At 30.5% G+C, this 16,104-nt stretch overlaps 1 protein-coding gene across 1 annotated transcript in view; it reads left to right on the plus strand.

Annotated features, from left to right (window-relative positions):
* LOC142328326 (uncharacterized) overlaps positions 1-15,354 on the plus strand; it is a 29,759-nt gene extending 14,405 nt beyond the window's left edge. The window contains exons 3-7 of the mRNA XM_075372033.1: positions 58-126; positions 845-934; positions 7,245-7,392; positions 13,235-13,331; positions 14,780-15,354. Coding sequence (XP_075228148.1) covers positions 58-126; positions 845-934; positions 7,245-7,325 — 240 coding nt within the window. The 3' untranslated portion in view covers positions 7,326-7,392; positions 13,235-13,331; positions 14,780-15,354. The remainder of the gene's footprint in view (positions 1-57; positions 127-844; positions 935-7,244; positions 7,393-13,234; positions 13,332-14,779) is intronic.
* The last annotated feature ends 750 nt before the right edge of the window (positions 15,355-16,104 follow it).

Here is a 16,104-nt window from a genome sequence, read left to right on the forward strand (position 1 = left end):
TTATTATATATTAATATTTCGTGATTTTTATTACTGGTCAGTATTTACTTTTTTCAGAGTGAATTACTGCTTGATGAATTAACAGTATTACCGACTGCAAAATTATCAACAAATACTAAATTACAGGTATTTTTTTTATTTACTAAACAGACAACAAAATAAAAAATATACGAGTGCAATACATTAAATTTTTGCAATTTTACTTTTTTATTTATTTATTTATTTTTTTACACTTATATTTCGATTGATTACTTCTGCTTTAGTTAGGTGAAATAATGCTGTAACGTTGTAGAAATTCGGCGGCTCAGAATTGGCACAAGTAAATGAGTATAAAACTCAAAGGAAAGCGCATTGCACCCTACATTAGAACATTTTATAACTTCGCGTGATCAGCTGGACATTGCTTACTTGAGTTAAAAAAATAAATAGTAACGTAGGTAATATTGCAATAATATAAAAAAACTAATTGAAAATTAACGCAAAACACAACAATTGTTAAGACACTGTACGTGTATTTATTTTCAGTATATATACAAATCAAAATTATTGTATATTTTCTGCTCTTACACAATTTCTTCATTCTTACAGAAGTTTTCAATTCCCATGATTAGATTTCTATGCATTTTTTTCTCCACAAATCTAAAAATAATGTAGTTCAATGTGCCACGAAAAATATCTTCACTAAATGCAAGAAACAAAAATAATTTATTGTATGCGTTACATTTTACATTTATATGCAACATTAAGCATAATTATTTATCATTATTTAAAATTAGATTTAATTTTTTTTCTATACTGATGTAATATATTCCTTTAATATATGTTTTTATTATTTTTTTAACAGATCGAAATATGGTTACTGCAATTTAAAGGTGCGCCAGTCTCTGTCAGCGCAGCGTCTTACTTCAAACTTAACAAATCTACTTTCTCATCGGTTAGTAACGTTATATTCTCAGAAGTCTGGTGAGTTGACTTCGGAAAAAGTGAAAGAGATTGATTTACGTGGTTTTGAATTGTGGGAAGTTAGGTAGGATGAGGCAACAGAAGGGCGTTATTCGTATAGCCTCTTCCCTGATGTCAAAAGTTTGCAGAGCGCCTCTTGGGTACACCCGAATAAGTACATGACGCAATATATTTCTGAGCATGGCGTTTGCCGGGACAGGCTTCAGAGATTCAGCTTGATGGACTCAAGAATGCGTCCATAATGCGGACAATTGGACGATGTACATCATGTTCTGTACGTTTTTTCCAAGTATGAGTTGATGCTCACGGATACTATCTGTCGGCTCGGCGTTAGATCTCCGTGTCAATTGGCGAAACGAGGCCGAATGGATAATATTTTAGAATTTCATACACTATTTGGCAAAAGAAAGGATTGCCGAGTGGATTTAGGGTGCCGACTGGGTTTTTCCGCCTTCTTTTTTGTTTTGTATTTGCTAAGTTTTTGTTGTTGGTTTGTGTTCTGTAGTTTCATTGTTGTTTTCGTTTTGTTTTATTGTATTGCGTGCTGAACTCACTTTTTTCCTTCGAGTAGGTAGTGGATTTCAGTTCCTTTTTCTTATTTTGTTTATTCAGTCTTGTTTGAGACTAACATAAGATGTGTTTTGTTTTTTTTTTATTTGGAATAGTAGTACACCGATGGGAATGTCACATGTTGCAATCGGATCGGTGGCATCCTGACTGAGACAAGAACAAGGTTAAGAAATGCCTTTTGCCGAGGTTTTTGAAGATGACCTCCGGTAAAAGCCCATAATGGCTAGGTACGGAGGGGGTGGCGTGGCAATCGAAACTATCACATGATGGGTGTCTTCCCCTACGGAGTCAATGCAAAAATTATTATTTTTTAGCACTAGCTGCAGTTACTGATTCGCACCGCTGCTTTTTTTTATTTTATAGATCTGATTAATAAATGTTCACCTTTATAAACACCTGTTTGAAATCAAAACAAAGCTACCTTCAATATTTATTAGCCGTAAACAGTGTAGATAAAATTACCACTACTCATCTCATGGCAGTCACATCCCTTCATGAGCATATCTGAACCGAACCGTTCAACCGGCTTAACAAATCGTTTCAAATCGCCTTCAATGTCGTAAAAAAGTATTATCATCTACATACATGAGATGGCTGTAAATATATTTTCCCATCTGGAAACCTTTATAAACAGATTTCAGTAGTACTCTATTGTAAAATCTGTTCACTGTTGACAGCGGGTTCAGTGCCAAGCAAAACTGAAAAGAACTCAAGGCATCGCCTTAAAAGATTCTTTGGCGAATGTTTATAGCATTATTACTGTTGGAGACTTATTCGGGGTACACAGCTTAAGACACGTTTGCCATTTTCCCATAATCCTTCTCAAAATCTTAATGATTACGGGAGATCTACCATGTACAGCCCTTGCACCTACAAAGCCAGGAGAGTGACATTGAATTAAAACCTTCCTCTAATCAATATATGGCGTATTCAGGCTGACCACACCAGATATGGCACCATCAATAACCAACTATTACTTTCAACCCCTACAATCCTGGCAATCAAACAACCTTTTTGTTCCTCTGGTATCACCTGATGCCTTTCCAGATATGCATTGACCTTAGCACATAGGATAGATGTTAATACATTATAAATGATAGGAGGTTGAGTAATATATGGTGTCTTCCAATTTTCGACCTTACTGACAGCAAAACATGTCAGTACGAGTAATCACACGTTCAAATTTAACGAGGACTCGGTTAGTTCTTTCCTTCTACTTACAGAACTAATCCGCCTAAGCACGATATAAATAAGAATTCAATCCGAACTCCCTCGATTCTTTCTGCCTGAACCTCGCCATGACATCTACAATCAAGCGATTAGAAACAAATAATGAACTCCGCTAATCAAGAATGTTCTGAAAGTCTAAGTTTGTAATCGAGGAAAACGGTCATTCATAGTCCTATACAACTGCATAACGCATTGTCTCATATCAATTTCCATCTTCGTAATTTTAAGAAAAGAAATTCGTAATAATGAGCAACATTCCGTGCAGCCTAAGACAATCTTAAGTATCTACTTACTAACCAACTGAGGCAGAGTCCAGCCGTTCCCTTCCCTAGAATGAATAAGCCGTTTCAGTTTGCCGGTTGTGGATCCAGTAACAGACACTTTATCCAAGGGCTTTTTCTGCGCGTTATTGGAAAAAGGAATTCACGGTAGATGAGTTGTTAACACATCCACTGGTGTACTTTACGGCCACAAACAAAAGTAAAAAGGGCTTTAAGCTGAAAAAAAAAAAACTGTTATTATCAGAAATCTGGAATATCCTAACTATCCTCCAGAACCGGATTTGCTCGGCTATTTCGGGGCCAGTCCCCGCTAAGGAATGGTGAAAAAAAGGAAAGAAATAAAGAGAAACGAAAAGAAAGAAAAGGCAATTATTATTATTATTCAGCTTTAAACTAATCGCCAAAGAAAAAACGGGCTTTTATAATAATTACAATACTTTATAATAACTATTAATTGTATGGGCCGTGCGTAATACATTTTTGATTCGCTGAATTATTCAGTTTTAATTAACGAAGGTCAAACAATAAAAATTTAACAATAAATATATTAAATGATAAATGAAAAATAGAAAAAAAATATTAATTAAATAAAAAACCTTATTTTTTAGAAATGGAACAATTATTCTGTTAATTATTATTAGTCAACTATGCGGAAATATCTTTTTAAACTGCAATAAATAATCAGTTTGATAAAATAAAATAAGTACTCTGTATTTATTTAAAAAAAATCTCGAAATAGAGTAACTTTTTTCTTATTTGTTATATTAACCTTATGCACTGCAGATATAATACATCAGTCTTAGCGGAATGCAAAAATTACTGAATTTTGTTACATAAAAACGGTGATTATATTTGTAAAATATTAAAGCTGAATTTCTCAGAAACTGTTCTTAAAAATTTGATAAAAACTTTATTATCTTTATTGTTATGGAAAATACGTTGTTTTTAATAGTGCAAATAACATCGGTGTTATGCTGATTATACTAAAATGATGTTAAATTAGAAAATTAACGTTATAAAACAATTTAAATTAAAAGCCTTTCATGTTTATAAAAATTAAATATCTCTATTGTTGTGTGAATAATACAATTTTAATTTAATTCAAAAAAGGAGGAGGTTTTTTAGCGTAGAGAATATTGTCAGGCTATACGCTTTACCAAATGATCTAATTTGGAAGTTTTTTTTTTTGTAGATGAAGATTCTCTTGTAGACCTTTTGTAAAATTTTACCAGGTAAAACCTATTCAAAGTTTTTTTTTAAAACAAAACATTTTTATTGTTTACGAAGATGATTTGGAATATCTTTCTCTTTTTTTGTTGTCATTACTCCTTAGTGTTGGATTATTGTATCTTAATTAAAAACCATCTGATTTCATTCTGACAATCAAAAGTAGAGAGTTAACCCACCGGGTTAGTTTAACGGTTAACTCGTCCTTACAAATCAGTTATTTAACAGCTGATTTTCGAAGTCGAAGGTTCTGAGGTTCAAATCCTAGAAAAGGATAATTGGTTTTATACGGATCTGAATATTACCCAGAGGATACCGGTGTACTTTGATGGTTGGGGATTCTCAGAGATGGTCGGCCTGAGTTTGTACAAGACTGCACCTATTTACATGTTATACGTATCATCTTCTTCACGTTTGGTTTGGTTGGGGGAGGGGGTTGCTAATTGTTCTTTAGTTGAGTAAATTCCAACGAACACATTAGGAAAATAAAAACAAAATATAAAAATAAAGAAGTAGAGAGTAAACGTTGCTTAATATAAAAAAGTAGTTTTTTTATGATTTGTTAAACACTATGTATATGAGAATTAGATTCCATTTAATCCAATAAAAAGAATAGGTATTCTTTTTAAATTTCAGTCGATTAAGTTTCTGTAATGAAACAATTCAAAGCAATATTACCATGAATTCAAAAAATTCAACTCTCTTTAGGTCACATTTTAATTAAAATTAAAAAAAAAACTATTATAATAAAAAATACCATAAGGTTAGTAATTACAATGAGCTGTTGAAATTAATCGATGAAAAAACAGCCCTTTTTGAGGGCTACCATAAGGTTAGTAAGTTCCATTCGGCGACGGCAGATGGTACTTATAAAAATATTCCTTATTTAAATATATAAGAAAATTAGATTTTAAGTGAGTAGTATTTTCATACTTCTCATACATCAAAAGATAAAGAAATTCGATTTCACATCCTAGTCCCACCGAAAGAATACCGTACTTTTCTTCAAAAAGTCGGTAAATTCATTTTATCATGAACTAATCCTCTATTTTTTTATGTATTACAAATTTAGATATCTTAATGTAAGTATCTTTTCTGTCCAATCTGTTGTACGTAATTTTCAGAATGGCCAAATGGGTTACTTAATATTATAATCGCTAATTTTGCTGCAGTTATATTTTGATTAAAGCCAAAGTTATAGTAGGCATTTCATTTTAATGACAAAGATACATATTTAGAATGAATTTATCAGGCGTATAAGATGAGAAATGTGACCTGTTTTATATATAAATTCTGTTTGCATCCATATGTTTAATAATGTCCACCTATGTTAAGAAATTACAGTATAACTTCCCAGTATCGGACACGGCTTGGGAACAACAATCTGTCCGTTATTTAAAGGCGTTCACTAGTCAGAAAAAGGCGAATGTAGTATTATGTTCGGTTATTGTACAGAAAAGAAAACTTTGAATAGAACAGTATTGTGCATTTATTTCATGTAAATTAAAATTATAAAAAATTAGTTGCAAATTAATACTACTTTGTAAAATCAATTTGTTTTTTGTTGTTTTTCTGAAAATAAAACACTGTCCTCTTAAGTTCATATTTAAATTTAAAAAAAGAAAATACTGTACTACTAAAATCGACTAATAAAATTAACTACTAGTACAGAATTACCTCTTACTGACACCAAATGCTCATCTACAACACCAGCATCACCGGAAACATTTTTATATGAAACTTTATGTCTAATTCGGAATTTATCTAACCAATTCCCTAATGCGTTAAACTCATCGTAACCGAGTTCTTTAGCAATTTCTAGGGCTTTCACACGTATCAAAGTTCCAGAGTCCGGAATGTTATTAGCATGAGTCCTGCAAAATCATTCATAAGTCAAATGGCCAACCGCTAAGCCTAACATTTTAGGAAATTCACGTTTGCTTAATTGATTGCCATTTTCAGTTCGTGACTTTACGATATAAGATTTGTTTTTTAAGATATCGCTTATCTCAGTTTTCCCGACATCAAGATGTTTAGCCATATCACGCACACTGAGTTTTTCTTTTCCGTAGATATTTATAACTCATATTTTTCCTTTTAATGCCAAGTGTTTATGACTTTGAGATATTATAAATTGCGGTAACGATTTTTATAAAATGCACAAAACTGAACGTACAGTAAACGTACGTATAGAAAATGTACGAAAGAAATAATACGGTACTATACCGTTACGAAAATATTACACGTGTTTAATGTACAATATAAACTTATGCAACTGAACCCACCGGGTTAGTCTACTGGTGAACGCGTCTTCTCAGATCAGCTGATTTGGAAGTCAACAGTTCCAGCGTTCAAGTCCTATTAAAGTCAATTGTTTTTATACGGATTTTAATACTAGATCGTGGATACCGGTGTTCTTTGGTGATTGAATTTCAATTCGTGTTCATCTCAGGAATGGTCGAACTGAGACTGTACAAGACTACACTTCATTTACGCATGCATATCGTCCTCTGAAGTAATATCTGAACGGTAATTCCCAGAGGCTAAAAAAGGAAAAAAATATTTATACAACTGATGAATCACGCTGGAAGATGAATTGATTGAAATCATAACATCAACGACTAGGCGGAAAGTGATGTAATCACAACAGATAAACAATTTAGACGCACTGAGTATAAAACAGAACAAGGAAAACACAAGTTTTATTGCTGCTGTCCCTTTTTTCAGAACTTGATTGAATAGTTTTTGTAGGTATATTCATTTATTCATTATCCGGGACCATTATTTAGAAGGTCCATTATTGGGAAGTATCCGTTAAGGAAAGTTTCACTGTATAATTTTGTTATATAGTACCTGCATAATATTATTTTTTTGTAAATGCTGATTTTTTATATTACTTAGTTGTTTAGTGTAGTAGTAGCATAAGTTGTACAGATTTTTACTCACTGTTTGTTTTTGTATTTTTTTATCCAGGCACTAATGATGTTGGCTACTTATTCTGTACTAATTAATCAGTTAGAAGATGATATTTTAAAAAAATTTGGAATAAATTAAGAACAAATAAATTATCAAATAGCAAAAGGTATACAAAGGCATAAATATTTTAAGGATTTATATTAAGGTAATTATACAATTAGGAACTAATCTCTAATATTGATGAAATTTGGAATATACCTTATTTAGAACATAAGTTAATTATTACAATTGAAACTATTAGTCGGAAACGCATTTTACTTGAGTTACGTCTCTCGTAAGTCGCACAGTACCGTCACCTAAAATTTCGTAATTCAACACGGTATAAGTGTAATATTCATTATTTTCGGACTAAATAATTTGGTTGTTTGTTAGTTAAGTTAAGAATGAAATTAGATTCACTTAAGAATAAATTACGTTAGATTAAGCTTATGTGAAACTTAGGTTAGGTTAAGTGCAATATATATTATTTACGCAGTAAATAACTTGATTTAAATGAAATTCAGTTTAGTTTATGGTTATGTTAGCTTAGGTAACAGTTCCGTGTACCGAACTTCGAATCAACATAACCTTCTTTCTTTTTTGCTTAGTCTTCGGAACCACCATAAGGTATTACTTCAGAGGATGATACGTATGAATGTAAATGAAGTGTAGTTTCGTACAGTTTCAGGTTCACCATTCCCTGGGATGTGCGTTTAATTGAAACCCAACCATCAAAGAACACCGGTACCCATGATCTAATATTCAAATCCATATAAAAGTAATTGTCTTTATTGGGATTTGAATGTTGAAACTCTCGACTTCCAAATCAGCTGATTTGGGAAGACGCGTTCACTACTAGACCAACTCGGTGGATTAATTATTCTTCATCTTTTCTTTCTTTTTCCTGTTTATCCTCCGGTAACTACCATTTAGATAATTCTTCAGAGGATGAATGAGGATGATATGTATGAGTGTAAATGAAGTGTAGTCTTGTACATTCTCAGTTCGACCATTCCTGAGATGTGTGGTTAATTGAAACCCAACCACCAAAGAACACCGGTATCCACAATCTAGTATTCAAATCCATGTAAAAATAACTGGCTTTACTAGGACTTGAACGCTATAACTCTCGAAATTATTCTTCATCTGGAAATTATATACCACACACCAATTTTCTGTGGGTGTAGAAACCATGAATGGATTATGTGAGGATTGTTAGAGCTCCAGTAGCGATCATTACAACGATTAATGTAGCATTAAAGACACTAAACAGAGATATTCCTTTTTATTGCACAAATTTTCATAATCATTTGTTAGGAGAGTTTAAAAAGCTTACCCCAACATCTTCCAAAGTTTCATCATTAGGTAGTGAATGTTTCCGGCTACGTCTCTGATTGCAAATGGAACCAGTCCCTCTATATTTCTTGATGAAACGATGAATCAAAGATTTATTTCGTATATTCTTACCGGTGAACTGCTATTGAAAAGCTTCTTGGCACAAAACAAAAGATTTAGTTGTTAAATAATAAGTGTAGTGTTAATTTCTTGTGTGAGCCAAATTACAGAATTTTCCATTTTATTATCATAATTATCATTCTGACTGAAATGGTAATCCTCCATAAACCATTAATCAAATAATTAGTCCCCCAAGTGGAATTAAAACCAATTGATAATGCAATAACCTTGTTATTTTGAATGCCATGTTAATTTTTTTTTTTTTTTTAATATACAACTGCATTCAGTATAAGAAGAATCATTACGTAAATTAAAAAATCAATTGACTTAGAGAAAATGAAGATCTGTTATTTAAAAAAAAAAATTGACCTATTTTTTGAAAACAACTTATAAATAATGCTACAGGCTGATGAGGCTATTCATTTAGTGGCATTTTTACCCCTGTTGCTCTTACTTGTCTTAGTGCAGATATAGAATTAAGTTTAGAATCCTACTAACTTCACTGGATTAGTTAATAGCGAGGATTAAAACTTTTACCGTGCCTAAAGTTTGAATAATGTGGTTAAGTTTTGATTTCAATAATCTTAAAAACTTAAAATTTTTAAATTGAATAATTTTTAACACAAAAATTTATAATTTTATTTTTAATATTCATAACGTATATTTTCCTATACATTATATTCACACTCACGAAAACTCATACGTACTTCATTGCTTCTTATTCTTTTGGATCAAGATTCCCTTAATTTTTAAAGTATCAAAGAATTAGTTCTTACTGGTAACACCATTATGCATTTTCAAGTACCTAATATACTTAAAGACCATATTTAAATTAGTGCAGTTCATTTAATTAACATCTTTGATGAGCTGGATAGGTAGAATTCCTTCCTGCAGATAATTTTCATATTTTTAAAATGTATTATTTATATTGTGTAATGTAATAACAGCCAAATTGTCTTACTATCGAAGCAAAATTCCAAAAACCCAAGAAATTACTATTGGTATTCTTTTCTTTTTGTTACATAAATTATCTATTTACACTGATAAAAGTTTATTCATAACTGAAAACTGTCATGCTCTCTAGTTTCATTCTTAGAAAGGTGGAAAGACTTTGCTATATGAAGTACATTCTTTTCTATTCTTCCCAAGTAATTTTCATTCTTTCTTAAATATAACAAATTTGTCATATTTCCATTTATGTATTAATATTATTTACGTAGTACATATATAATATGTATTCTTATAGTAGTAATTTCAGTTTAATTGCTTTCATTTAATTTCCCTTATTTTCAATTCTTTAAAATAATTTTTGTTTTTTTTTAATACACAAGTCCAATGCAAATGACTCGTGCTTTCATTTCTTGTATTTTATATTATAAGTTTTAATTTTAAGTTGTATTATAAGTTTTATTTTAATTCTCAATTATTCTATTTTTTTTTTAAGATATGTTGAGTTCCATTATTCTCCATTACTTTTTTCTATTATACATTCATATTTAAATGCAATTTTATTTTCTTGATTTTTAATTAGTTTACCATAAATACCACTTTTTAAAAAAAACAACTGAAAATATTTTCATCAACCTTCCCTATAAAATACTAAATATTCTATAGTTAGAAAATTTGTTAGCGCACTGACTATGGATTTTGCTTGGGGATTTACCTATGGTCTTGTACTGATCTTTCTAGTGCAGTACCCAACTTAAAGTCTAGGCTTTGTACACGTAATTTGATTGCAGCACCATCGATCTATCTTTAATATTGGTACTTTTTTAATTGTTACTTGAGGCTATTTACAATACTTACAAAAATCATTAATACACTTGAGGTGTATAAACACCATGTGTTCCGTACTGTAGTGGCAGTATGAAAATTTATTCATATACATGGAGATCTGTGCTCACTTACACTTGTCCACTATTATTTGGAAAAGGAATATTTTACAGCTGTAATGATGGTACAATTAGAAAAAAGGAATATACATTGTCATATATATTATTTTCTTTGCAAAATAGATGATTGAGATTGATATTTCACATTTTTGTTCATTATATGCACGTATGTTCTGATATAAATTATTTACAATGAAGTTTTTTGTAAATATTTCAAAATCTATATCCAGAAAAAACAAACAAAAAAAAGACAGCAATAATCTCTTTCTATATTATTAATATAATACAAAATATAAATACCAAATAAAAATTTAATATGACATGTACATTGTAATTGTAATACAGTGTCCAATGAAGAAATGAAGAAACTTTCAGGACATGTTCTACTGGTAAAAATAATGAAAAAAATTTATATAAACATAGGTCTGGAAACTCTTTGTTTTTCAGTTACGTCTAGCAAAAGATTTCGCCTGGATTTCACCTCCTAATACAAAGAAGCCTACTGTAATTTTTGGGACCCAAATTACGGAGTAAAGTTGTAGTTTCTTAAGTAATTTTAGCTGGGAAATAGGATAAAACATGTTCTCAGAACTGTAACTCGAGTTTTTTTGTTTTTTTTACCATTAAATAATAAATAAAAATTTTAAAAATTGTTATTTTATTGAAGCAAAATAGTTGAAAAATAGACAGAAAATCGTATTACTCTGTACCTAATAAACATTATGCTTTCCGTATCACTCAGGATTGTTTCGTATAAATTCAGTAGCACTTCGTATTTTAATGAATAACTCTTCTTTAGTGTTAATTTTTTGTTGGTATACTGTCGTTTTTATTTGGCCCCAAATGAAGTACTACGTTAAGTGACGTTAAGTCAGGTACCAATTGATCGTTCAATTCAGTTTAAGACTACTAGCGAGTGCACGCCAGTACTAGAGACAACTAGCGACTAGCCACTATTAACGACTACAGTTCTAGAGACTAGCCACTCAGTAAGTTATAACAACTACTAGCTACTATATACTAGCAACTACTAGCAAAAGTTTTTGTAACACAAGGATCTAGGCAATTTTCATAATCAGTAAAAAAAAAGAGTTGCTATACGAATGGATAAATATACACTTGACATTAAAAGTCGTGCATCCAGATTCTCTCCGGAGAATACTCATGAAAGGTTACACATTACTAGCTACTATCCAGTACAAGCGACTACTAGCAGCTAATAGCGATTAGAAGCGACTGCTAGCAGCTACTCGTGACTACTAGAGACATAGCGACTAGTCGCTACTATCTAGCGACTACGAGGGTTTAATAGCGACTAGCGACAGCTAGCAACTAGCCATTACTAGCGACTACTAGGAAATATTAGCGACTACAAGCAACTACTAGTTACGTGATTACTCGCGTCTGCTAGCGAAAACTAGCAACTACTTAATACTAGCCTATATTAGCGGGTACTAGCGACTACTCACGACTGTTAGCTAATACTCGAATATACTGCTGAATAGAGTACTGAATACATCTATTATTGACTACTGGCGGTTATTAGTGACTATTAAAGGCAAGTAACTAATAGCGACTACTACTTGAGATAGCGACCACATACGACTCCTAGCAAATCTCGTTATTTTTAGCTACTGGCGACTACTAGCAACTATTGCGTCTACTAGCTACTACTAGCGATTATATGCGACTAGCATGAGCTAGCAACACATAGCGTCTACTTACTACTAGCGAACTGCAACAACTAACGACTACTAATGACTAGCGATTACTAGCGCCAGGTGACTATTAGCGAATAACAACTACTAGCGAGTAGTAATTAGTAGCCACTACTAGCGAATAATAGCGATTTGCGACTATTAGCGTTTACTAGTGACTAGTTGAGGAGGGAAAAGCTCTTCCAGCCGCCGCCTACCCGCCTTCCTTCCCCGCAGGAAGTACAGCATGTCCCTAAGTAATGACTGCCCAATGCGTCTACTAGCGACTAGTAACAACTATTCACATCTAGTAGCGACCACTAACGAATTATCGACTAACGACCACCTACTACTATTAGCGACTACCGCCAGTCTGCTAGCCACTACTATCTACTAGGGACTACTCGCGACTATTAACGACTAGTAGCGACTATTTATTTGTTTGTATATTGCCACAAATACACCAATTTACTATTTTAGGAATGTAATATATTTTTATCTTAATTTTATAAATATATTTAAAAGTATCGTAGAAAAGGCTCCGTTAGAATAGCAAAAAAGCTTGAGTGCTAGCATGGAGTACGAATGTATGCTTTTAGTTTAACTTAGAATATAAAATAACTTAAAAATAACAAATAAATGGAAAAAGAAAGTACAATAAAGCAATAGAAATAATTACATAATTCATATTCTAACACAATAGATTACGTTATTAGATATTTTATAATCATAGGAACCATTAAATCTTACTAAATATTACATATGATGAATCATTCCCCCAATAAGTTAAGATTAACACAAAAATTATTTATTTTTAAATAAAATTTGGTTTTCATCCAGGTCTCAATTTGTTTTGATTTTCGGTTATTTTGTTAATGTTTCGCAGAATTTTGTTTAATAATAGACGACATTTATGTATAAACTGACGTTTACAAGAAGTTAGTTTATACCTTCGATGTTACAGGTATTTACGACTGATTTACGTATATCATAAGGGATGTTACGGATAGAAAAGATACGTGTATTCCTGCTCATGTGCAGAATGGCGTTTTTTTTTATATGTAAGTTGTGTAAGTTTGTCATAGAGTTCATAAATTTATTTCTTTAAAGATTTTTTTACTCTGATAAAATCTAGATTATCCTATAGCCGCTCTTATGATGTGTTTTTGTAAAATAAACAATTTTTAAAATGTTTAGATAAATTGTTTCAAGACCAAACATTTTCGTAACAAATACTACAAGAGTGTATTGAAATGGACCTTAAAATGTCCAATTTTTATGTTCTTTCAGTTTAAAAATTCCCAAAAAATAGAAAAGTGTCTCCTACTAAACAACGAAGAAAATTAAAATTGTTATTAATCTATATATAAATAAAGAGAAATAAACAAGTTTATTTGAAACAAATTTGTGAGTAGCCCTGCTGAGCTATACATTCCTAATGATAAAAGATTTTGAGAAATTAACATTATTTAAGTTAATAAAGCTATTTAATAAAAACCAAATAATATCTCTGTTGACAAGCTACTTAATAAATATCACTATTATATTATATAGAGTGCACTATTATATTAAATAAGTTAAGTTTTGAAACATTTTAACTAAATTTTTCACAGAGTTTATAACTAGACTTACGGTTTAATTTTACCATAAATTAGTGTAAATTTGTAAAATTCTAATCCCTAGTTTTGCTTTAATACTAAATTTAAATTAACTATGTAGTAAGTATGATTAAAAAATAAAGAGTTTTTGAATATATTATTAAGAACTTTTATCTTAATTTCATCACTGGAATATATTTCTAAGGAGTATTCATTAATTTGTGATACACTGTGTATATGCATGCTGAATGATTTTTAGTTCAATTGAATACTTCACCTGCCATAGAATCTGGGGATCATCGAGTGTTTTTCATAGTTTATTTGTAATTAGGTTAGTTTATTAGGTTACTTTATCAATCATTTGGTTGATAAAGTTCTATTTATTTAATGAGGTTTTGAAATTTCATGTTTTCAATCATCTCTGACGTAATTGCATTTATTTAAACTTGATTCATAATTCCAACCCATGACACTATAACTACATATAGTATAGCATATAATTATGGTTCAGCATGGTTCACATTAATCATTTAACAGAGTTTGTGATCATTATCATATTTCTTTTTAATCTAATTTTCTTTATTGAATTGATTTCATTATTATGATGTGATTTTACTTATTCATATTGTTTTTTTGTTCTTAATACTGTTCATTTTATTTTCAATATAAGTGTAAAAAATGTTAAAGGCAGAAATTGTATGTTGATAAACTATTTTATTTCTTAAAAGAAAATCTTTCCGTCTTAATTAAAAATCGAAAGAAACTACTTGTTTGATTAGTAAAATAATTGTACGCAATGTATTATGCCAGATGCTAGGAATGTATATAAAATATTTGTTTTATATGATCAAAAAATTGTTTTATGAGTTAATTAAGATGGCTTATCTTAATTATTTTGATTATCTTTTCAGGTGGCTTATTATTATGGCGAAAAGTAGTCTGTTGCAGCATATATTTAAGATCAATGTATAATTTAACTGGCAACAAACTGCTTTCCCATCATCTTGCATAAAATAATACTCAGATCTTCCGAAGAACTATAGGTAGGTTAGCTGTCCACTGTCTGGAGAGAGTATTGAAATACATCTTTAAGTTCAATTTATTATTTATCTATTTTTATGGCTCCTTTATTGGTCATTAGCCATTTACTACAAAAATAATGTCTCAGCTTTCTTAAGCAAATTAAGCGGTTAAAATAAATAGTTATGTTGCAGAATTTTTTGTTAATTAAACAGTGATTTCCAAACCAGCAGATGTTTCATCAGCCAGATAAATTATTAATCACATTTTTAAACAGAGATAACCAGCTTTTATATCCTTGTTTTGAGTCTTCAGGTTTGAATCTTCTAAAACATCCAAAAACACAATTAAATTCGTATTAGAAACCATTGTTTGTACTTTTAGCGTATTATTTGTGTGTATTAAACTTTTTTTAACGTATATTATTATTTATCTGGTATATTAATTGGAATCAAATATAATGCATGTCGGCTTAAAATACTATGTAAAATAAAAAATAAAAGCTAGAAAAAGTTTTTATCAAAAATAATAAGTTTTGTTTGTTCATTTTTACCATAAATTTATTATCCTATTGTTACTTTACAAACTCTATTTTCTTTAAGTTCTGTTTATTTAATGAGGTTCTGAAATTTCATGTTTTCAATCATCTCTGATGTAATTGCATTTATTTAAACTTTATTCATAATTCCAACCTATGAGACTACAACTACATATAGTATAGCTTATAATTATGGTTCAGGATGGTGAAGTTTTTTTAATTTGAATATTATTTAACTGATAAATGTTCATTACATTATTTTGATTTTGTTCATTCTTGCCTCAGTATTATAATACAGTGCTAGTGAAGTTCTATAAGCTGAGCGCGTGAAACCATTTTATACGTCTTGTGATTTGTGAAAAAAGAAGTAATGTAATGAATTTTAAGATTGATGTTAATAACTTTTTATCGCTTATTATATCATGACCTAAAATATTTATTTCTTTTGTGAAGGATTGCTTACTGAGAACTGTTGTTGATTGTAGAATAGTGTCCATACACAAAACATACTTAAGCCATACCTCCCAAAAGAGTTTAGTTAGATAGCAAGGGGGGTAATGGGATTTAGAATTGTATTTTTTTATTAATGGATTCCAAATTGTTCCAAAATGTAACCCTTTCTCGTTATTTTTATGAGGCTTTTTGTCAGAAATTTGTTTTTTTATTTATTAATTTTAG

Source organism: Lycorma delicatula, chromosome 7, assembly GCF_047948215.1.
Source record: "Lycorma delicatula isolate Av1 chromosome 7, ASM4794821v1, whole genome shotgun sequence".
In the NCBI taxonomy this organism is placed as follows: domain Eukaryota; kingdom Metazoa; phylum Arthropoda; class Insecta; order Hemiptera; family Fulgoridae; genus Lycorma; species Lycorma delicatula.